Here is a 25432-nt window from a genome sequence, read left to right on the forward strand (position 1 = left end):
AGTACTTTTATACTTTTACTTGAGTAAAAAACTTGAGTTGATACTTCAACTTCTACAGGAGTATTTCTAAACTCTAGTATCTATACTTCTACCTGAGTAATGAATGTGAATACTTTTGACACCTCTGAATCAAATCAAATCAAATCAAATCATATCAAATCAAATCAAATCAAATCAAATCAAACTCGTCCTCCCCAACAAACCTGATGGTGCTACATTTGTGGGGATGCTTCTTGAACCTGGGTCCAATCCCTCCCAGGCTTTTATTTTGTTGAGCCCTGCAGTGGTTTCCGGTGCTGCAGCTGTGCAGTGCTGCATGTGGCAGCAGCAGAGAGCGCTGCTGCTGCAGCGGGGACTTCACACACACTGCTCCACACGGTCACCGGGAGACGCGTGAAGGTAAAAACAGCCTGGGCGCTCATGGAGAGCGGAGCCCCGCTGGTCCGAACCGGGGGCAGCACGATCGGATGCCTTTCTCCACGCCAGCACCTCTACATGATCCCCATCCAGGATTAATCGGTTGACCGATGGCCCCCAAACACGCGCTCGTCTCCGGGGGAGCCGGCGGTGGAGCCGGCGGTGGCCCCGGGACCGGAGAGATGAAGGGTGATGGATGGAGCCCGGCTGCGGGGGAAGGGATGCTGCCAGCCCGGTGGATGGTGATCATCATCGCGGTGCTGATGCTGATGATGCAGAGCTCCCTGGCCGCTCAGGGTAAGACACTGGTTCATATTCCGTCCCAAAGAGGCTGCTGTGCTCATCAATCACCGCATGATCAGCTGCTCGCTGGATCTCACTCCGTTTCAGACATATGCCACACCGGTAAATCATTAAAACAGGTATTTACTATCAGCTGATGTGGGAGATCATTCTGCTGGGGATTTAATTTCCTTCTTTCTTCCTGTAAATGATAACGCGGGAAACAACAGCTCTGTGCAAGGTTGATGGCACCGCGGTGCGTTATGAAGGCTTTGCTGATAGATAGATAGATCTTTATTGTCATTATCACTATGTACAACGAAATTAAAAGTGCTCTCCAGTCAGCGCATCATATAAAAATAAAATAACTGAAAACAAAATCAATAAAATGGAATAAAAACAAATTATATATATATATATATATATATATATATATATATATATATATATATATATATATATATATGTATATATGACACATTCACCCCTCCACACATACATCAACACACGGACCTTACAAGAACTTTCAATCAATCAATCAATCAATCAATCAATCAATCAATCAATCAATCAATCAACTTTATTGTCACATCATATTACTCAGTAACATGGGTAAAAAACTTGTTTGTGCAGGCTCATCATCATTTGCAGTTTAAAAGATAGACATACAAACAAAGTGCATAGTGCATGAATAAAAGCATAAAAACAGTATGTGGAATAAGAGGATAGAAAAACAAATAAATAGTCTTGGGCTTCTATATAACATCAACATACAATAATTTTTTTGTTATTGCACATTAGCTCCTTTTGTTGAGAGTGGTTATTATTGCTGTTGGATAAAAGCTGTGTTTGAGTGTGTTTGTCCTTGTTTTCATGAGTCTGTGTCGTTTCCCAGATAGCAGCAGTTCAAACAGCGAGTGTCCGGGGTGTGAAGTGTCTTTTATTATTTTTGGGGCTTTTTTCTGACAACGTAAGGAGGTCTGTGTGGAGAGAGGGCAGCCGATGATCTTCTGGCTGGTGGCGATGTTCATACGGCTCTTTGTATTTAGGTCCGAATGCATTTTATATATATTTATTAGACACCCAGCTTCTCCCTGCTCTCATGTAAAGCTCCCCACCGATGTGCGGCTGAGGCTGGACCGCTCAATGCGGCCCTGTCTCCATCTGCCTTAGCAGGAAAACTTTTTCTCCCTGAACGGAGAGCTGAGCCCTCAGGCTGATGACGTCGGACAAGATCCATAGGAAACGTTTCACAGTCAACAGAGATGAATAATTCATGATGCATGTCTTCACTGACACGCAAGAAGAAAAAATAAGGCACCAAAGACGTTCATCATATGCGCGCCCCCCTTCAAAACCTCACTAAAACCAGGACTGTTTGGTGTCTTCCTTGCTACAATTTTGAATTTTGAATTTTGTCGTGTGACAGGTTTTATGAAGGGAACTTGTCTTAATTTTTTAGAATATTTAGGACAACAGGAAGCCCAGGTGTCATTGTCAATTTTGAGTGTATTTCCCACAGACTATGAGTTGAGGAAAATAGAACATTTTGAGTGTATTTCTCACAGACTATGAGTTGATGAAAATAAAAGTTTTTGAGTGTATTTCCCACAGACTATGAGTTGAGGAAAATAGAAAAATTTTAAGTTGTAGAAACTTAAAACATTTAAAAATATAAGTTAAATATTTTGGTGTTACACAAAAATGTTTGAGTTCTGTGAACTGTTTCGGGTTAACAGTGTGCCATGTCATGTTTTCCCATTGGCAGGTTCTTCAGATGTAGTGGTTCCGATTCATTGTAGGATCCATGATGATTACAAACCTGTTTTACAAATCATACAATGCAACATGAATGAAACTTAGATGCTTCAAACCAGAGTCAGAGATATAAGGGCCAAATAAACAGTCACATACTTTCCCACGTGACTAACTACAAGAGAATGGCTTCACAAGTATGTCCTCATCATCCATCTGTGGTCGTGACACCAACATAGGACAGATTCATTAGTTATAGGTTATAGTTATAGTTTGGGTTGCAGCACAGGTTGGAGTAGGGGTGGGTGCTGACATTTGGGAGGTGTAATGCAAGGAATAAAAGAAAAAGTCATGTTGAACAGTGATATTGGTTTTAATATTCAACTGTTGTCTTTGTACCATTTAGAAGTCTTCACGTCCCTTTTTTCAAATTTAAATGTGCATTTCACACTATGCCTCAAGGCCTGTAATATGCCATGTCCCACCCATACATTGGATACATTTAGTATATACCAAATGTTTTATTTATAAAAAATACAACCTTGAAGTTACGATGTGTAGCAGTTACTGACATCTAGTTGTCAGGTTAAGAGTAGCAACCCTCTAAAACGTGTCAAACCACTATCCACTGTTACCAGATGAACAAAATCTCTCCCTCAACTTAAATAAATAAATGAATAAATAAATAAATACATAACTGGCAACAATGATATCCTCAGAATGTTCTCCTTCTGCACCTTTGAACAGCATTCAACTTCTCTATACCTTTTTAGTATTTTAATTTCACCGTAATCTGGACATCCTCCATGTGGGACTCACCAGACAAACGGAAACGCTTCAGTGTCATTTAACAAAAGCATAACAGTAGCAAAGCAATTAGATATTAAATAACAATTAAAACATATATAAGTTTTATATATTTTTTTCTTATTCTGTATGCTGTTGCTACACACTGTAACGTAAGTAAGCAAGGTTTGTTGTTACCCAACCATTGATCCCCCATATCGCTAAATAATAATAATAATCATAATAATCATAATAATAATAATAATAATAATAATAAAGAGGCAGGGAAATCAATTATCCTCTAGGAACCATGCTTATTATTCCTGAAATTCACAAACAGGTCTGAATTGTTGAATGGTTTAGTAATTTGTCAGTGGTAATTCTGTAGGTTCATATTACCATAAGTATTTAAGTGTGGCTGATGTCCACACTGAGACATTTTAAATGGTTTTGTACAATAATGACATACCAGCTCCTCTTATTGGAACATCCCCCCCTGCACATGGTGCCATTTGAGGGATAAACTGATCATATGAAGACCACAGATATATTAAAAGCATTCCCCCTTGTTCAATGTAGATCTGCGTATAAAAGTAATGCTATATATATATAAGGCTTGCCAAAGTATTTGGAATAAATCCGTTTATCTCCTTGGGTACGTCTGAGCAAATCGCCCGCTCACTTCCAGAAACGGATCCTCTTTCATATCAAACCGCTGCGCCACTTAAGAGAGAGCTTTTCTATGAAATGGCTTGAGGAGACTTAACTCTCTGGCTGTCGTCTGTTACCTGGTTACACAAGCACTCAGCTGTTTTGGGCTCCTTTTGAGGGGGAAAACATCCCAGTTGTGTTTTTATTCCTTTGCCATTTATAACTGATAAAAGATGTTTTGGAGGCTGACTCCCATCTGGTGTGTGTCATTTACGTGTCTGCGGGCACATGGAGCATGTGTGTGTAGGTGGGTTTATTTCTTTTTTTTCTTTAATAGACCTATAGAGATCTTCATCATCAGTCAACAGCTAAGATCTTTTGGTCCGTGTTACCATGGGAACAGATCTGCAGTTAGTCCTTCTCCTCGCTGCGTGTCTTGCGTTTGTCCATCAGGGTTAGAAATAATATCCTGGTGAGCGCCAAGTTAGTCATTTCCTTGAAATCGGCATCAGAGGACACACGAGTCTGCTGTGCTGCAGGATTAGTGGGGTTTCACAGTGAGCTCAAACCTTCTGCCTGTTTTCTGGTCATCCGCTGCAGGATGATGTCAGACATAACGCTCGCAGTACCGTTAAATGTGCCACACAATAGTTTGAATTTGTCAGAAGTTTCTGTGATGAATTATGATGCAGGCCGGGCAATAAAAGGTTAGACACATTTTTCAAAACCAAACATAAATCCTCACTTATTCATTTTCTATAAATTTTTTTTAAATGCGTCGCCTCGGTGGATAATATGTTTATCCGTTTATTGGGTCTTAAACACAAGACTCTGATAACGCTGTCATCTAATAAGCAGGGCGGGACTGGGAGACATTGATTTTTGGACCAGAAAGTCATAGATAAATCCTCCTGCTGCGGGTCATGTGTCTGCTGTCATCAATTGCAGGGATCGATAGTACTGATTAGGTACAGAATAGCTCGGCTCTTCCCGGCTCCTGTGGTTTCACAGAGAGGACGAGCTCGAGGAAGATCAGAGCTCTCAGTCTCAAATGTCGATTAAAAGTTTGCTCTCCGCACAGAAAGTGTCCTGAGACACTTGCCCTCAGCTGGATTATTCAGTTGGTTTATGTAAAAACTACTCAGTTTAACCTCATAAAACTTTGTGGAGAGGACAGGTGGAGAATAAACAAACAAACAAAAAGTCAAAAAGACTAAAATGCATCAAGGGAGAAATTAAGGAAAAGAAGAAAAACCAGAAAGGACAGAAAGAAAGGGAGAGAAATAAAAGGAGGGAGAAAAAAACAGAGCAAAGGAAGAGGAAAATATTGGAAGAGGTATGGAGAAGGAAAGATAAGTGCAAGAAAACCGGGAAAAGAGAAAAAGAAAAGGGAGGGAAAGAAAACGAGTCAATGTCAGATAAAAGGAGAGTAAAGCAAAACTGCTTTATCCAGCTGCTGCTTCACATCCACGTCCTGGAGGCCGCGCGTTATGGCAGCATCTCCACCAGGTTACAGCTCCAGCAGGGGCACGTACTTCACACCAGGTTTCACAGAGGTAGGAAAAGGTCAGATCCACACACATGCACCTTTACCCAGATCCACTCAGGGCGGGAGAAGAATGATGTCAATCTCTCGTCGGTTTTCTTCCCACCCGTGACTCGCAGGACACGCGGCGCGCTCCCAGCTCGTGTTTAATGCAAGAGGACCGTCGGCTGCGATGCTCTGGAAACACTGATGGCGGCTGACAGATGAGGGTGCGTGATGCTGCGACCTGCTCTGCGTGATGGCAGCTCCGCGGCGCAGGCGCTTAAGCGCTCAAGTAAATAACATTGCCGTGATTTAACCCAGAAGATCTGCAAAGCCACAACTCACTTCTGCTCAGTCTCTTTTCTGTCCCAGCACGACATTTATCAAAGAAGCTGCGAGGAATAAAACACAGGGAAATAAAACCCAGGCGGCGGGAGGTTCACTAAACCAGTAAAAGCTGGTTTTTAACTTGAAATGAGGGAAAACAGTAATACTATTGATTCTATATGTAGGAGAGGTAAACGTTTTCATTTGCTTCTCTATTAAATTGTACTTCTTCCTTTTATGAAACATTCGGCTGCTGCTGTTATTCTCCCGTCAAGTCCTCAACATGGGACTTTTGTTGCGACTGCAGACGGACTTGTCAAAAACTTTGAATCAGGGCTTTAATATTTTGTTTTTCAGCTGTTTTCACGATCTCAACATGATTATACATGGGAGATGCGAGGATCAGGAAAGGGGGAAAAGTTATTTTTTCGGCTTAATTTTAATTGACATGAACTCTTGACTGCGTCATATAATCCATCCTCAAGGGTCCATTCTCGGACATCTTCTATTCAACATCTATATGTTATCCCTAGCTCAGATTATGGAACATCACAACATTTCCTACCATACTTATGCCGATGACACACAGCTCTATATTTCAGTGTCACCACATGACTACAGTCCCCTGATCTCATTGAGTAACTGTATTCACCAAATCAATGAGTGGATATGCCAGAATTTTCTCCAGCTAAATGCAGAAAAGACAGAGGTGATCATTTTTGGCCCCAAAAATGAAAAGGGAAAAGATCAGTGCTCACCTTGGCTCCATGTCATTGACAGCTACAAATCAAGCCAGAAATCTTGGTGTAATTATTGACTTAGACCTGAACTTCAACAACCATCTAAAGTTTATCACTAAATCTTCCACCTGAAAAAAATTGCTAGAATTAAGGGGTTTCTGTCTGAACAAGACATGGAAAAACTTATTAATGCATTCATTTTCAGTAGGTTGGATTATTGCAATGGCATCTTTACAGGCCTTAACAAGAAATCTATCAGGCAGCTGCAGCTGATCCAGAACGCTGCCACCAGAGTCCTTACAAACACCAGGAAACTGGACCACATTACACCGGTCATGAAATCACTACACTGGCTTCCAGTGAGTCAAAGGATAGAGTTTAAAATCTTCCTGCTGGTCTACAAAGCACTCAATGGTCTTGGACCAAAATACATGCTTGATCTGTTAGTTCCTATGAAGCTCCCAGACCCCTGAGGTTCATCTGGATCTGGTTTGTTGTGGTTCCCAAGAACCAGAACCAAGCAAGGTGAGGCAGCGTTCAGTTATTCTGCTCCTCACCGGTGGAACAAACTTCCTGTAGACCTGAGGTCTGCTCCAACTGTCAGCTCCTTTAAATCAGGCCTAAAAACATTACTGTTTACTCAAGTGTACTCCTAAATGAAATACTTACCTGCTGTACTCTACTGCCCTTACTTTTTTACAACTTGTGCTTTTTATTATTTTACCTCTTTTCTTATCATTTTATTTCATTTTATTTGTTATGTACTGTTTAATTGTGTCTTGCTGCTTTTAATGTTGATGTAAAGCACTTTGAATTACCTTGTGTTAAATTGTGCTATACAAATAAACTTGCCTTGCCTATAACAGGCAGCAGACTGTGACGTCACAGACTGTGACCGGAGCTGAAAACAGCATTTATCATCTCTTGGATAACTGTACAGTCATTGTGCCCAGTACAACGGTTATTTAATAATAATGCAGTGAATAACACATATATTGTAAAGTCATAGTGCCTTTAGTGCAATGTATTCAAAGATTTAGGGCTGTATGTTGTCATGCTTTTGTCTGAAGTTTGCAGTGAAGTAATTCAAATTGTTCATTCAAATGGTTCCGTGGAAGATCTGTGGCCTGATTACGCATCTACAGGTACTTTAAATTGTCAAAAGGTATAAAATTAATTCATTCACATGTTTGAAATGTGTGTGTCACAATAAAAGTGCAAAAATCACGAGATGCCATCTTTCCTTTAAACACTGATTCGTACTTGGGCAGCTTCAATGCCATCCCGTTACAATTTCTTTACTACCTCGAATCAAATATATTTTTTTTTATTACTTAACTGTGAATCTTTTAATGTCCAACCCTGTGGCTAACCTATACCTACTCCAACTGAAAGCTGGATAGTAAAATTTGCCTGATTTTGGTTCAGATTGGGCTCAAACTTGTTTCTGTGACAAGTCATAGTTTGTGTCAAAAAAAATAACTAACCTCAGGAAAAACATAAAGATGTTACTGTAACGTTTTAGAGCAGAGAGAGTGACTTCATTGTGAACCCTGAAGATTTTGGGATGGTCAATCACACACTCTGATCTGAGATACCCCCCCCCCCCACTTCACCCTCCTCAGACGACTCCTGCAGGATCTTCCACCTCTAATGTTGCAGACCGTTTGCAGACTGTTCACAAAGCAGATAGATCTCTTATCTAATGGTTATTACAAACAGTTAACACTCTTACTTAGCAGTGATTGCTTTTAAATTGATCTTCATTTGATGTTCTGCGATTAATGTGTAAATTCCTCTCATTTTGATGTTAGCCTTTTTTCTGAGTGTGGATGGCCATTATGCTTCCATGGCAACACACACCATTGCTTCTTTTCATTCATTTTCAAGTTAAGTAGGTATTTTTTTTAGCTGAAATAATCCTAAATATCCCTCGTGAGTGTTTGGCTGTAGCACCAGTCTGCTAACAGACATTTCATTAAGAAGAGTAACTGCCCCATGCAGCTGATCATACTCCTATAGTACGTAATCCTATTTTTCATGACCATCATAATCATCTTCATCATCACAATCACAAAATTGCTGTAATTATTATTGTTTACTAATTGTTAGAAGCTCAGATGGTCAGAGGGGAAGCAGTAAATCCAATGGTTGTGGCAGCTTGGGGCTGGAATAGATCCGAGGCCAAAGATCCTGCATGTGATCCCCAAGGCTGGGGCAACGGGGCTGAAGGGGCGCAGCGTCGTCCCAGCACATGTTGTCAGCATTAGAGCAGCATCCGCTCACTCTGCACGGCTCCGCTTGGCTGCACTCTGCTCTTTATTCTCCGTGTTGTTCTGAATATGCACTGCTGGAGTCTTTCTCACAGCAACAAAAGAAGAAAAAAAAGCAGAAACAAGCTTGGCTTTTGCCTATGTGTAGAATAATATGATGTTAGGTGATGGCTTGACTGATTCATTTAGATTCTGTGATAGCATCATGCAGCGAGAGACATTCGTGATGTTAGATGCTCATCGTTTACTGCCAAACAGCTCAGTTTTCTTAATTTGTTGCCAGTTCTGTCTGCAGTATTTGACTTCTGTGATCTGCTTGTTCCTCAAGGACTTTGTCCACTAGTGTGTGTGTAAGGAAGCCTGCTGTCATGTTAAACATCTCCTCAGGCAGCACCGTCGCTCCTCTCACTGTTGCCAGGCAGAAGCGAGGAAGCGCTGATAAACTCTAACCGTACGTCTGGCGCAGCTCTGTTTTATTTACAGACTCTGGCTCACGTCCTTTAATGCAATTCTGACGAAGCTCATCGGGCTAAATATCTCTAACACAGTCTGTATCTGTATCTGAGATGTGACATGCTTCATCCTTTCTCCTCTCCAGTATCAAACACAAAGACAGCTCCGCTCTGCTCAAATCTGAAGTTAGTCATTTATTCCTGGAATATGTGCCAGCCTATAAGAGAGGTCTCATATTGTATGTAGATGGTAAATCTTTCCCAAGTTTAAATGCAGCATGCATGCCAGGGCCCCCTACAGTTCACATTACGGGTTGGCTGAAACTCTCTTGGAGAAATTGATTTTATTATCCCAATTAGCCACACTTTGTATTTTTCTAATCTTGTGGTGGCTGTGAGAGGCTGGCTATTTCCTGGCCGGTGCGTCTCAGGAAGGTTAATTATTTCCCGACAGCTGCAAGTGAGGAGCACTTTGATGTACGAAGCATGTATACGTGAGCCCACTTTTCTTTTTCTTTTTTTTTTTTTAAGGTTTTATTAGTATAATTCTGTGAAGAAGAAAGTAAACCCTCTATAAGTTCTGAGGGTATATATGTCAGGACTAGTGATGGCAATTGATATTTTAATGTCATCTGCTTATCGAGTCAATTCTTTATTGATTCTCTTATTAATTCCAGACCATGTTGCAATGTGGAAACAAACATGTCTACACTGTTTTTTTAGGGGCAACACATCTGCTTTACTGTCTCAGATTTAGTAATGTAACACCTCTGCAGGTTACAGCCGTGTGTCTCCACATCAGCTACAATTACGGTGCAGCTACACACAAAAGCGAGCCTGTCGCTGCCTCATTGCACTCCAAAACAAGTGTCTTATCTTATGTCTTGTTGATTTGCTTTGTACATTTTTAGCACTCGGTAGCTTCGATAATGTATCTGAAAAGTTCAGGGCTGTGTAGTTCAGGTTCCTCATGAAATTTCTGAACATGAACAACAACATATGAAAATATTTCACTATGTCTCTCATATGTTGTGGACAGATTTTGGCTCACTTGTCTTTATTGAGGTTTGCACTGAGGGCAATTGTTTACTGGATTCAGAAATAGCATCTGTATACATGCAAATTTCTGCAGTCAGAGTTTAAAAATCTGTAATGATCTGCAAACACTGGTTCCGGCTCATTACACTGAATACAAAATAAGTTTATCAGGAGCGGTGCAGAATACCAAGGAGTCGGGGAGCCTGCAGCTGATCAGTGACAAGCTTGTTTCTTGTTGCAACAGGCCTTATAACTATGAACCTGTTGTCTTCTCAGTTACCCCCCACGAGTATCATAAGACCTCATTCTGCAGGTTAATACATTCAAAGATAAAATCCTGTGTCTATGGCTCGGGGTTGGACTGCGCTCACGAGCAACGGAGAATAATAAATGATATCCTAACATATAGCAAAACACAGTAAAAGAGAAATGTTTCGCTCTGAACAAACAGCCAGCTGTGACTGCAGTCTGTCCATCTATTAATCGATCAAAACAAATCCACATCACAATGCCTCAATTGTATTGAAGAAAACAGAAAGAAACCCAGGGAAACACACATCTTGTATACTTCAGTAATTATCTTAATGTATTACATTTATATAGCTCTCAGAAACAATCAGGATGTACGAACGAGAACAAAGTCTTGTTTTGTCAAAGTTGTATTCACATAAATATTTATTTTCCAGCCTGTTTTCCAAGAAACAAACTGAAATGTGTTTGCCGTTGAGCAAAAACTGGCCAATAATTTGCTAACAACAGATGTTTGCAGAGAAAAATGTTATCTGTTATTTTTAAAGCTGTTTCTGACACACTCAGTGTGACAGAATTTGTATCCTGTCTCTGTAAGTACTTCTTTTAATTAATTAAAATGTATTTGATATGAAAAGTTGCTTCTTTATTAGTTTGAACTAGAAGAGAGAGATTTGGTGATGGCAGATGGGAGATGATTTCCTTTCACTTCTGATCGTGCTGCCAACAGAAAACACAATTTTGGTCCTTGACAGCATAATGTGAAGATTTTTAACAGGATAAAGAATGAAATAATCATTTTTAATTCATTTATTCATGACATTTGGAAATTCCAGCTCCAGTGAAGTACTAGAAAAGTTGGAAGATTGACCTTGAAAGTGTTTGAAAAGTGCTTGGAAGATTTTGTTAACTGTGTTTTGAAGGTTGTACGGGTTCTCTGGTGGCAGCAGAATTAAGCTGACAAAAATGGGATCTGCCATGATCCCACCATCAAGTACTTTTCATGAGGTTTTGAACTCTCGCTCAGGCGTCTAATGATGGAAGTCCCTTCAGATGGAGGGATGGAGGCCATGGTTACAGGGATCAGAGCAGATGAGAGCTGATTTACTGAAATTGAAATGCCCTTGTGGAGATGCTGGGCTGGATGTGTGAAAACAGCAGACGAGAACGGGATAAATGTCTCACACACACACACACACATACACACATACATACACACATACACACATACACACACACACACACACACACACACACACACACACACACACACACACACACACACACACACACACACATACATACGCACGCACGCACGCATGCATATACATACATACATACATACATACATACATACATACATACATACATACATACATACATACATACATACATACATACATACATACATACACACATACATACATACATACATATACAGTATATATAGATATGTTTGTGAGTGTGTGAAAATGGTTCAGAAGCAGAAAAGATCAACTCTAAAGACAATCCTAAAGACAATCTAAAATACAACAACAAAAAACATGAAGTACCAAAGTTGGAAGTTCTGACTCAGCTAAAATATTTGTCTTTGACACATTGTGTTTTTGTTGTTTATACCGAAAGAAATCAAAACCAAAGCTGAGCGTCTCCCTTCAGAAGCTTGATTATCCTTCCGTGTAGCTTAAGCAGATGTCTTTCACTTGAATCTCCCTCTGTGCTATTTCTCTTTTTTCCCCTCATCACATTCAGCCTTAAGAACAGAAAGTGGCGACTAAAATTAAATGAATTGGTAGAAAATACACCCACCCCCCCGAAAAAAACAGACATGGCACTTGTTCCTAATTCCCTGCTGCTCCTGTACGGCTTTTGTACAATCAGCTTGATTGTGGCTTGTGCCTTCAAAAGCCTCTATATTTTTGCTGCCTCTCGCTCTGCCATCTTTTCTTCAAGGTATTTGCATTCATTGTCATTATACAGTTCATTTCAAAATAAACTGCCAAGAAAATCTTCCCTGTTGTGTGTGTGTGTATATATATATATATATATATATATATATATATATATATATATATATATAATCCCATTTTGTTTGTGATGACTGACAGAGATCAATACAGAGATCAATATGGTCACATTAAAGTCTTCTATTTCTTTAGTAGAAAGTAGTCTGCTCGTTTTCCCTATAAGATGATGTTTCAGTCTCCAAACAGACAAGCAGGGATTTACTTCTGCTACATGTGGAAAATAAAAAAAACTGGATGAGAGAAATAAAGTAAAAGACAGAATAAAAAATTAATCAGCGTCTGCTTCTTAAGGGCTGCCTGGCAGAGGACAGGATTTATAGCTGCTCGGCCTCCTGTTCTCTACTCGCTATGTATCAGAGCAGCTGCTCACCTCCTTCCTTCACTCCATCAGTCACTGCTCCAAGACTGCGTGGGTGCATCTGTCCAAGAGACTTTGAATTTGTGTTTCTGATGTGTCATTTAGCCTTGAAACCAAGGTTTTATGTTTTCATATCCGAGAATGCTATTCTGGCCCTGAGGAAGCTTCATTCACAGCACCCGTTCTACTAAAGTGGAGTTTCTCTTTTAATTAGACTAAAAATAAATGTGGTATCTAAGTATGAATATGAATATGAGTCCATTTTGTTTCTCAACTGTACAAAGTCATCAAAAGAATCTGAAAATAATTAACACACACCTCCTCCTTGGGGGACAAAGAGGGATTTGTGTGCTTGAATGATCCTGGAACTATGCTGTCGGGGGCATTACGTCCCTGGTAGGGGAATCCCATGGCAAGCAGGTAGTAGGTGACGGGCCAGGTGAAGAGCGGTTTACAAGCCCATCATGAATAGTAGACCAACAGGGACCGTTATGTCGCCCGGATTGGCGTTACTGGGTCCCCACCCTCGAGCCAGGCCTGGGCCCGTAGGCGAGTTCCTGGTGGCCGGTCTTTGCCAACTCTGCAAGTATGGGGTCCGGGGCCCTCTGCTAAGGGCTGTTCGGTTCCTGCACGACTGGAGCAGATGTTTGGTTTGCATGGCAGTAAGTCAGACTTGTTCCCGGTGCATGTTGGACTCCGGCAGGGCTACCCTTTATCCCCGGTCCTGTTCATAATTTTTATGGACAGGATTTCTAGGCGCAGCCAGGGGCCAGAGGGGATCCGGTTTGGGAACCACAGGATTTCATCTCTGCTTTTTGCAGATGACGTTGTCCTGTTGGCTTCATCGGACCGGGACCGTCAGCATGTGCTGGGGCGGTTTGAAGCCGAGTGCGACGCGGCAGGGATGAGAATCAGCACCTCCAAAACCGAGGCCATGGTTCTCCACCGGGAAAGGGTGGCGTGCCTTCTCCGGGTGGGTGGAGAAGTCCTGCCTCAGGTGGAGGAGTTCAAGTATCTCGGGATCTTGTTCACGAGTGAGGGAACGATGGAGCGTGAGATTGACAGACGGATCGGTGCAGCGTCCGCAGTTATGCGGTCGGTGTACCAGACCGTCGTGGTGAAGAGGGAGCTGAGTCGAAAGGTGAAGCTCTCGACTTGCCTCGATTTACCCACCCTTACCTACGGTCATAAACTTTGGGTAGTGACCGAAAGGACAAGATCACGCATACAAGCGGCTGAGATGAGTTTCCTCCGCAGGGTGGCTGGACGCTCCCTTAGAGATAGGGTGAGAGGAGTCAGCTGAAGTGGCTTGGGCATCTGTATCGAATGCCCCCTGGATGCTTCCTTAAGGAGGTGGACGAAAATGGATGGATGGATGGATGGATGAACACACGCACACACCTTTGCATGCTCATATTCATGTTCACTTAGGATTATGTTGTTAGTTTATTTGTCTTTACCACAGATTATGTTTTTAAGACATTTGTCGGCATTAGATATTATCATCAGGTCAGCTGGTAAATTACACTTTATACAGAATATTTACCTAAAAAAAGAAAATATATTTGATTATGAGTGAGTTTCAGTAGGTAATAAAGAGAGAAAAGGGAGCTGTGGTACTGTGTCTCTGCTATTTTGACCAAAGCATGACACAGACATTTTCATAAAAACATCAGGACACTGTGTCGACCTGTTAACGAAGGCATACTATATCTCCTTCAGCTGGAACGAGTTGAACTTATAAAAACAAATGAAAAGAAAATAAGATTTGTCTAAAGCTCAAGAACAACAACCAATAGTGATATTAGTCCAAAAGTAGTCAAATACTCTTCTCTTATAAATTGTGAATGAAAGATGTGCTTAAACATCTTTTCCTGAGTTTGACCGTACCCAGGATTTGTGGATATTTTCCTGCAGAGTCAGTGCACAGAGATGCTCACTAAACCAAATTGCCTTTTCAATGTTGATTATTCAAAATGTTCAGTGTTGGGGCAGCAAACAAACAGAATTATTCATAATTAATATTGTGCTGTACTGTTCAGCAATTACTCTGACCACATGTCACGGTCCCTGCATTTAAAGTCTACAATCAGCTGCTTTACGGGGGGAATCCATTTCCACGTGGTCGCTTGTTTTCCTCATTAAAACGCCTGTCTGCTGAAAAGTATTGATGTGTAAACTGAACAATTGCTCTCATTGACAAAGGTAATTATTCCCCCGAGATAAATCAAAGTATGCCTATGTAGTCCTGACCTACCAACACACTTTGTTTTTTATTTTTGACAAAACCAGAAGAAAGAAAAATCAAGATAAAATATTCATAACTGTGCATAATCAGACATGGTGTTGGAGGCCGCGTTTAGGTGTTAGGAAGCTGTTAGCACTCAACAACCCAGATTAAATTCTGTGAGAGGGGAAATATGTAAAAACCAGCATGCCAGTTGGTTCAGTTGGCTGCAGGAAATTGACTGAGAGGATGAGAGGTAATTTGTGGCGAAGACACTACAGGACAGGCCCATGAATGCAGACAGAAATGCTGCAGAGGACACTTTGATTCACATTCCTGCAGACAGTTATGCGATCTTCCCAGACAGACTCTTGGTAAAGATGTTTATCTATGGGGGTGTTTTTTATGGTTGTGATAGTTACATAACAGGTGGGGAGTAATTGGAGGAGAATTTATTCTCTCTCTGCACTTTCTGTTTTTTGACGAAAGCAGACGTCATTTTCCAGAGGTGGCAAATCCGGCTTCAGAAAGTAAAAGTCCTACCATGTATTTGTTCTGCACATTCACTCAACCAGCTGATTCTAATCAGCACAGCTCTTCAGCCAGGTAGATGAGCTAATTAGTGAACTCACCTGGTTTTAGTGAATGGACAGAACAAATATATGGCAGGACTTTTACTTTCTGAAGCCGGATTTGCCACCTCTGTCATTTTCATCATGAAAGCTGGGCGGAGCTTTGGGCAGGGACAGCGAAGAGCACGCCTAATCAGATTATTATCTGATTCCTCCTGTAATGAAAGGGCAGGCTGCGCTCACACCACAAATACACGTGTGCCACATAGGGGACACATCGAGGGCAAACACACATCAGGTGCTCGGGGCCAATCGAAGCCACTCGGCTCGCTCACTGGCTTGGCCAGAGTCACATGACGCATCCTGCAGCAGCTTTGACTTGTGATTTTACTGGAAAATCAATACAGCTTCAGACACACACACACACACGTATGAAAGTACCAGAGCGATCCACTTTGCCTGTGTGAGTGTGCGTGTATCTGAGTTTTACAAGTGTGCACTCGTATGAGGACACGAGTGTGTGATGTGTTCTGTTTGAGAGTCCACTTCAATTAAAAGCAGTTTATCAGCAAATTAAGTGCCATTACTCAGCGTCAGTGGTGTTTGCTCTGCTGCGTGTGCTCGTGCTTGTGCGTCGCCCTGTAAAGATCCCTGCCTTCCTTTCTGTCATTCCTCAGAGGAAATTGCAATCTGCAAAGATTTGATAGTTCACATGTTTTTGGAAGTTTTCATGAAGTCACGTGAAGTCACTGCCTGAACTGACTGGATACCACACACGCCCCTAAAAGCGTGACACTACAAAAGTGTTACAGTGTCACTTTGGACACTTGCACAGTCGGAATGATATTTCAATTTGGTAATTTTTTTAATTTTTTTAAATGATCTGTTGTGATGTTTGTTGCTTAAAATGTGTTAATTGACATTTAAACAGTTACAATTTGCTTAATTGGTCAAGTATTCTGATGTTTCCTAAAACACTGAATATTGGGAAACGTAAGTTTCGTCAACACGCGCTGCATGTTTCTGCAACAATCCATTTAAATTTTAATCGTTTTTTTAATTTTGTTGCTTTTTTAACACATTTAACTCCATGCAATGCATATTTCGCTGATATAAAGACTCATTTCCTGCTCTAAATAATTTGGATCTGATATGAATTTATATTAAACTGAAATTAAGCCTACCTGGTTATGAATACATTAAATGACATCTGTGCCCTCATTCCTCAGTGAAAACACAGAATCCTTGATTGTGCAAACCATTTTCCATTGGAAATTATTTTAATGTTTCTCATTTGTTATCTAATTTTTGAGAATCGCGTCCTCGTAATATAGAGTTGAAGACATGCAGCGTGTACCGTACACTTACTGAGTATCAGTATTATTACATCTTATGTGACTATTTTATCCTTCCATACCACTGCTTTTCAGTCCATTATCTTGTCTTTCCTCCTTTTTTATTTTTTATCTCCACCAACCTTTTAAATCCAGTGTCTAAAAGTGGCTTGAATGCCAAGTCTATACGTTTATGAGACAGGACTGAAGGACCCTCCACAGGTGAGTTGGACTTTGTTTTATAGCAGTGGTGGTGGTGTCCTGATGTAATAAAACAAACATTGTAGAGTCTAGTGTGCCTCGGACGGATCCCCGCTCCAAAAACAGACACCACTTAACACAACAGGCCGTGGCTTTACCTTCAGCTGGGTTCGAAACTGAGACTTAAAAAGAACACAGATTGCATGGTGTGCTGGTGTGTGGATGCAGAGCACTAAAAGCCACTAAGAGATCATCTGCATCGTCCTTTGACCCGAGCGAGGTATCGTGAATCTCTGGCTGCCTTCTTTGTCGGGATTTCACAAAGACTCCATTGTTTTGGAGCCAGTTGTCATTTAGTTTTAGCAATTTACAAGCTTAGCGTTTCAATTTGGAAATATTTCAAACTATCTCACACAATGTGATATTTGATAAAGCTGAAATCTGCATACTTACTTTGGTTCCAACATAATAACAACTAATAATGGAACAAATGGTTCACACTGACGCCCTCCAGATGCATTCTTGTTGTCTTTGTACTAAAAAATGTAAATTAAATTACAGTCTCCTATATCTCTAAGACACTGTGCTTTATGAAAAAAAGGTTTTAGCATCATTGTTGTAACATGTATACTGCGATGGACTGGTGACCTGTTGCTCCCTGGGATCAGCTCCGACCAGTTTTTTATTCTTTTATTTTTTGCCTATTGAAAAGAGCAGCAGAAAGGGCATAAGTCACTACTGATGCTTTGAAAACATTATTTCTCATTATTGAAACAAAACCTTTGGATGTTGTGTGCAATTTAATGTTTTTGATGTGCAAGGATCTCGTGAGGTTTTTGTAAAACTCAACATTTTTTTTTGAAAAAAAGTCTTTTTGCTCTTCTGCCATTCTTTGCCAGATGTACGCTTGCTTTGCTCAGCCTCTGGGATTTGTGGCGGTGTTGGAAAATATTGTTTCAGAGGATGCACTGACATGCTCACCGCTGACCCATGACGCATTGGCCTCTGCCTTCATTCTCTTTCCTCAGTTCCTCATCTCTTTTTGTCTCCGAAGTGCAAAATCTGTACACTGAAAAGCGTTCCTTTGCCCCAGACCATGTTAAATCTCTCACTTCCTCTGTTTTCATCGTATCTTGTTTCCAATTTGGTTGTTGAGTTTCTTTTGCCTAAATCCCTGTTTTTTCTTTTCTTCTTCATTTTAAATCTTTCTCTGCTGGGATTGTGATAAATTTAGTCTGGAGTGCGAGGTCGTCTGACAGATTTATCAGTATGCAGCAGTAAATTGGCTTCACTTGGCCCGCAGCTCTATTGCAAGATGACTGGCCTGATCCAAATGTGTCTTTCCTGGCATTTTTATGGGTTTCCTGTTTGTTTTAAAATAGGCCATAAAATCCTGCACTGCCCATGGATTAATCAACACTCAAACAAACACAGTTTCCTTTTCTCCCACTTGCATGCTCCATTTTTGTGCTTCAGTCTCTCGAAGACCTGATAACCTTTCGATGTAGGTTGGTTGGTTGCTGAGAGAGGACGAAAAGTAAAAACCTCTCGAAACGCATCAGCGAAGCAAACAAGGAAAGCAGGATCCATCTATCAGCCTTATACTTCAAACACACACACTCCTACGCGGACACTTACACTCATGCGAACACTTCCACAGCGATCCGTCATCATCTGTCATCACGGAGCCGCTGTCACGCGAGCAAGGCCTCAGTCGCAGCAGCAGGTTGGGAAATGAAGCGGGAGATGGGATCAGAGCGGGGCTATATGTGTGTGCATATCAGGGTATGTTTTACGCTCTTCTGTAGGTCCGTCTGTTCCACTTTTGTGGGTGTATGTGTGTCTGTGGCTTTGCCTGTGTGTATCGAGCAGCGTTATTGTCCTGCATGTGCAGCTCAGTTTGTAACTCTGTGTGTGCGCGTGCCGAGGTAAATGGACTAAAGCACATAATGTAATAGTTTTTGTCCCCTGTGTGTCACTCCATATGAGCCAAAGGCTTTGGACTTCAGTGTGTGGCAGATACACACACTTTTGTTGTTGCAATGTGTGTGTGTGTGTGTGCAGACAGTTTCCCCAGATGCATTGTGTTAAAAATAGCCAGGAAAGTACTCAGCTTTGCAAAACCATAATCCCTAATTATTTAAAGTGCAGTGAAATAATGAAACTGATTTTTCTCTGTTTATTCTTAGAAAGTGGGGGGTTGAATCGGGAGAAATATTAAGACTAATATTGAAGATTCATTTTGTAATTTGGGGCTGTTTCTGAGGCCATTTTAAGAGCTATTACAGCCAATAATTAGGGCCCGAGCACTTACAGTGCGAAGGCCCTATTGTATCTGTAGGAATTTTTATTATTATCCTTCTGACGAAAGGAGGGCCTTTTTGCCCCCCTAAACGTGCCCCAAAAGTCACCAAATTTTGCACGCAAGCCAGGCCTGGCGATAAATTTGATATTTAATGGTTTGCATTAATGGGGGTGGCAAAATGGCTCAACAGCGCCCCCTAGAAAACTTTGTGCCTCAAGCCCCACAATATGGTTTGACGTACATGCACGAAAATCGGTACACACCTGTATCATGTCGCAACTTAAAGAAAAGTCTCTTGGCGCCATGGCTGAAACCGAACAGGAAGTCGGCCATTTTGAACATTTTGAATTAATCGTCGTCATTTTGGCAAAATTTATGCCATCTCTTCAGCCGCTTCAGAACCCGAACAGTAACGTGCACCCAGGTGTGTTATACATCAAAATGTGCGTCTCCATCCTGCGACTATGGGCATTACTTTTCTCTTTCAAAAGTGTTACCGTGGTGACGCTAGACGCCAAAAAGCCCGCCCCCCCTTCATCTGATTGGTCCATATTTGATAGTTCCCCAAAGGTCACCAAATTTTGCACGCAAACCAGGCCTGGCGATAAATTTGATATTTCATGGTTTGCATTAATGGGCGTGGCCTAATGGCTCAACAGCGCCCCCTAGAATACTTTTCTCTGCCATAACTTTTGAATGGTTTGACATAGAGAGTCGTGGGTGGTGTCATCAAACTCGATTTTGAGTATTTGACCTTCATTGGCATGAATTAGCTCCGCCCCTTTTTCTGATTGGTCGATATTTCATAGTTCCTATTTTCTGCCATAACTTTTGAATGGTTTGACCTAGAAAGTCGTGGGTGGTGTCATTTCTGACATGCTTATGGGGGCCGGTGGCCATGAGTGCGAGGGCCCGTTCATCGCTGCTTGCAGCTTTAATTAAAGTTGGAATTGCATAATTGTTTCTGGCTCTACCTTAATTTTTGAAGAAAACAGGTGATATCCTTTATCCTCAATGCAATGCTTGTCAAGATTCCCAGCATTTCATCAGACTCTCATAGACTAGACCGCAGCGGTCTTGCAGTCGTGTCGAGCCAACGGTTTGGGGGGTAGATTAAAATGCATTATATAATAGAAAATCAATTGACCTCTACTGCTCCCATTTTCCACTGCAACATGAGGGATATGTCGAGGATGAAAGGAGGATGATGCCACTGTGCCACTGTCATATAAGATTTAGGTTCATTTAGCAGTAGTTTGAGAAGATGAAATTCAAAATGGATGTGCCTGGTGTAGTAAAATAATAATGGAATAATAAAATCTGTGGTGGATGTGAGCCAAGCTCCCGCTCTCATCTCTGTGTTGGTTCTCTTCTTCTTCAGTTTCAGCTGGAAAAGTAACTTGACACAAGGTTGAGCTGATTTGCATAGAAATTGGTTAAAATGATCAACGCTACAGATATAGTTTTGTCTTCTTCATTTTTTGTAACATCTGACACTGGAAATGCAGTAAGTTTTATGAGCAGCTGAAACATTGCATTACACACACGCACACACACACACACACACACACACACACACACACACACACACACACACACACACACACACACACACATATATATATATATATATATATATATATATATATATATATATATATATTTATATTTTTTTTTAACATAAATATAAATGTGCAAATTTCCCCTCTGTGGGACTATTAAAGGTTTATCTTATCTTATCTTATATATATATATATATATATATATATATATATATATATATATATATATATATATATATATATATATATATATATATATATATATAAGATAGTATAAGATAGTTAGAACAAGTAGTAAAGAATGCCAAACTAATATTTCAATAACTAGAAAAGAGACTACCATGACATTCTGTGTAAATATTATTCATCAAATTCAATATTTACTTTAATCCAGCTGACCAAATGAATTTTTTCAGAAAAGTTAATAAAAAACACCAAATTTTGTTGGTTCAATGGATAAAACCAGTTTTAAGACAATAAATTGTAATTGTAACATCACTATAAGAATACTGAAACATTTGCTTTTGATGAACTTGGAAAACTTCAATATGTGTCCTTTGGCTTCCTCTGTGCTTGTGTGGAGAATGGTCCATTTGAATAGAACATGTGGTCTGTTTCAGCACGGCACACCACTCAGCAGCCCCCTCCCTGCGTTTGAAAGGACGGCTGTGTCTGAGGCAGGAGTGATGGCATCCAGGATTATTGATGATCCCACCAGTGGGCTGCAGATTGTGGGCCTTCACAGCTGTGTTTCTGAGAGGCTAGTGAAAAAAACACCAGGACGCTACATGACTCCAAAAACCAATGAATATCAACAAGAATGGGAACTTAAAACGTGTTGGGTGTTTTGCGCTACTTGGTTTATAGAGGTTTTTCCTTTTTGGTTGAGCCTTTTAAGATATGTGTACAAAAGAAACCCCAAAACAACAACAAAAACAATGAAAACAAAGCAAAAACAAGGCAGCTGTGCCATAAAATATTAAAGAAAATCTACAAAAATACCTCAGACCTCTTAGTCTCTGTGGGTTCAAACAGCAAATCCTGAATTCCTTCAACATTTCATGTCAGACTCTGCTAAGGATGGAAGCAGCTTCTGAAACCACTATTGCACAAGCTTTCCATCTCAGTGAGTTTTTGTCTTGATGTCAGGCTGAGCATCAAGAGAGTTGGCTACTCTTACTGTATACTCAAATGGATGGGCTCGCCGATCTGCACAGTGTGCACAGGTTTGGGGCCGACAGTAAAATCTACTTCAAACCAAACTTTAGCTGTGACTCATATTGTGGTAAAACCTATTGAGTGCTCTTTAATATGTTCTTTCCAACGAGGTGAATATCTGTTATATATTGAGAGATGAGCCAGATTTCAGCAGATTTAATAAAGTATTGCATGCAGTAGGGTCAGAACATACATCAGGTGTTTCGATGCAGAATGACGATGAAACAAAGGAAGCATTATCTTTTTAAGGCATAAGTGTTAATGACGTAAGAATGATGATTCATTCTTACGAATCTAGTAGACAAAAGATTGTTAAAAGGTCGATGTTAATCTTTTTGGGGCAGACTACCAGTCTGTACACTTAGGGCCCGATTTACTAAGATCCTAAATAAAGAGTACTAAATTGCGTGTGCACTGAAAAAGTTTGCACGTGCTGTTGTTGTGTGTTTTGCGGGTGATCAACTAAGATTGCGTGCGCAATTGATAACAGGTGCAAACTGCAGTATTTAAATGAGGTGTTGCGTGTCTTTTGCGAGCGCAAAATGAAATTTGATGAGTTGGAGGTAGAGATATTAGTGGAAGAGGCAAATTGTTGTGCCGTATTCAGCACCCCTGCCGTGAAAAGCACCCCCTCGTATATTCAATGATAAGTAGACCAAGAAAAAAAACAACACACTGACACTTCAATATATTTATATATACACACTCACACAAACACATACTTAGGAGTTTATATTATATATATTTACAAATATTATGGAAGACAACACAGTAAGCAGGCTATTAATTAATGACATCAATAACCATTTACCCGATTTTTGTTATGTGTGACTGTGATTGTGGGAAAGTATGATTATTGTGGAATCCATGAGCGCATTCAAACATGAATCATTAACACAAAACTGGACGCTCAGCAGAACGTGACACGGAATGAGAATATAATTTTTGTCAGACGAGGGGGTGCTTTTCACGGCAGGGGTGCTGAATACGGCACAACACCGGGGTATGACAACTGCAGAACAGGCGCACAATAAGAAACACTTTTTTCTCCATGAAAACACGTGATTTATTTATTATCACAAATAAAAAAATGAATGTGCCTCCTGTGGCAACCTTTTGCTGAATAATAATCACGTGACAAGCACCCCCATGGGCTGCCAAGATTGGATCTAATGCTATTGTCTTCTGTAATGCAACATTGGCCTTCTGTTCAACTGAGACAGCGTGGAGACCCTCAGAGGTCAGTGCTGTGACGTTTTCAAGATCCAGAGCCAGATTATCAATATAATGAGCCAAGTTAACCGTACCTCGCTAAAGAAACGAGACCCCCAAGGAATTTCGCCCCCATGGAAATACAATGAGTGTGCTTGGAAAGATCACACTTGATTGCTGGAATAAAAATGTGGATAATCAGTGTGATGGTACCACAACCTCTCATAAATGCCCACATGTGGAAGTAGCTTTGCTAGATAACACGTGTCACACAAATTCGGATAGATAACAAACCGTTTCCCTCTGAAGTGGTTATCAGTAACCCCCCCATTCTTCAATGGGGTCAGCAACTCAGAGATATTCAAAAATGAAATGTTAGCATCCCAATGGAAGCATGTGTCACGCCCTGCATATCACTCCACACACACTATGTCCCAACAGCTGATCACTGGAGGAACACTGCCGGGAGAAACCTACAGGAGCTCTGTAAATCATGAGGTTTATAGTATACAATGGTGAAAAAACCTTTGTGTTTTTATACTGCGCAGTGACATTTTCAGCACTAACAACATAACCAGAATAACTACGAATGAAAACACTACACGTCCAGATCGAACCAGTCACATCAGTAACCCTTCTTTAACCATCGGTGTCCATTGCTTTCTGATTCCCGACAGTAAAAGCCACTAACACTCCCAGCGTTTACACACCCGTAAGGGGCATTGTTGTGAGGGCAACTGAACCTTAAAAGAATTTGGTAAAGCAGAACATTCATAACAACTATTTGTCCTGCCCAAACGACGAACTTACATCACCATCGTCTGATAGCGACTATTGGTAATCTATTGGCACTTTTTCACTAGTACCTACTCGGCTCTACTCATCTCAGCTCGGCTCGACTCAACTTGGTCTAGTTTCTTTTCCATAACAATTCAGCACCTGGAGCAGAAGTTGGAGCGAAGCTGCTGTGACGTATTTGATTGTGTGATCTAAACAGAGAAGACAACAACACTAAAGATGTAGAAGATGGAGGAGATGATAAATGTGCTGCTGGGTCTGTGGCTTGTGTTCGATATCAAGTTAAAAAATGAGAGTGAGAGAAGCTTCAAGTGGCGAAGCTTTTTAATTTTTTGTTTGTTTGTCTCGGCGCTGCTGAAAAGTCAGCGGGCCCGCGAGCAGCTATGAAATGACAGAGCTCCTGGTAGATCTGGTTGTTCCTTATCGCCCGTCTAGATCCCTTTTTAATTCTCTCCTCAGCACCAGGTTTATGAACATCTGCAGCTCAGAGTTGGATCACCAAACAGACTTCTGCGCTGCCATTGCCTGTCGAATAAAATGAACAAGAAGCCGCCATCAGAGTTGCTCTTTCGCTTCAGACGTCTGACTCCAAACCCCCTGACCAATCGGTGGCCTGTAGTGTGATGACGTCAGATGCAGCCGACTCAGTCGCTTAGAACCTCGGCAGAGTAGTTTCAGAAAAAGTATCTACTCCGCATGTTAGACCCCTAGAGCGCCAAACCGAGTCGAGGTGAGTCGAGTCGGGCTGAGTAGGTAATAATGGAAAAGCGCCATATGTGGCTGGAAGGAGCCTTCCCCTCCCTGCTACTGGACAGAGGAGTCAAACTGCTCGGATCTCTGGACAAAGTACCGGCATCTGATAACCCAGTAGCATTACCATTAGCATCAGGTGAGTCAGTGGCAGGAGAATCATAAACAAGCCAATACGTTTTCTGTTGCTCGCCACAGAAAAATAATAAACACGATCAGTTCTGACATTACGGTTTACCCACAAATAGTACACTCAAACTGAGACCCAGACTTCTGAAGAGATGCCAGGGTCGGTCCCCCGGATATGTCATCTTCCGAACAGCTGGAGCAGGAGCCGGAGCAGGTGGTATGTGTGTTAGTGTCAGTTTTA

At 41.1% G+C, this 25432-nt stretch overlaps 1 protein-coding gene across 5 annotated transcripts in view; it reads left to right on the forward strand.

Moving 5' to 3' along the window:
- Positions 1–366: 366 nt before the first annotated feature.
- The window catches only part of kiaa1549la (KIAA1549-like a), a 132140-nt gene continuing 107074 nt past the window's right edge, over positions 367–25432 (forward strand). For all 5 annotated transcript variants that reach the window (XM_061721164.1, XM_061721167.1, XM_061721166.1 and 2 more), the window contains exon 1: positions 367–714. In XM_061721164.1, coding sequence (XP_061577148.1) covers positions 528–714 — 187 coding nt within the window. In that variant the 5' untranslated portion in view covers positions 367–527. The remainder of the gene's footprint in view (positions 715–25432) is intronic.

The sequence above is a fragment of the Cololabis saira genome, chromosome 5 (genome assembly GCF_033807715.1).
Source record: "Cololabis saira isolate AMF1-May2022 chromosome 5, fColSai1.1, whole genome shotgun sequence".
NCBI lineage: Eukaryota > Metazoa > Chordata > Actinopteri > Beloniformes > Belonidae > Cololabis > Cololabis saira.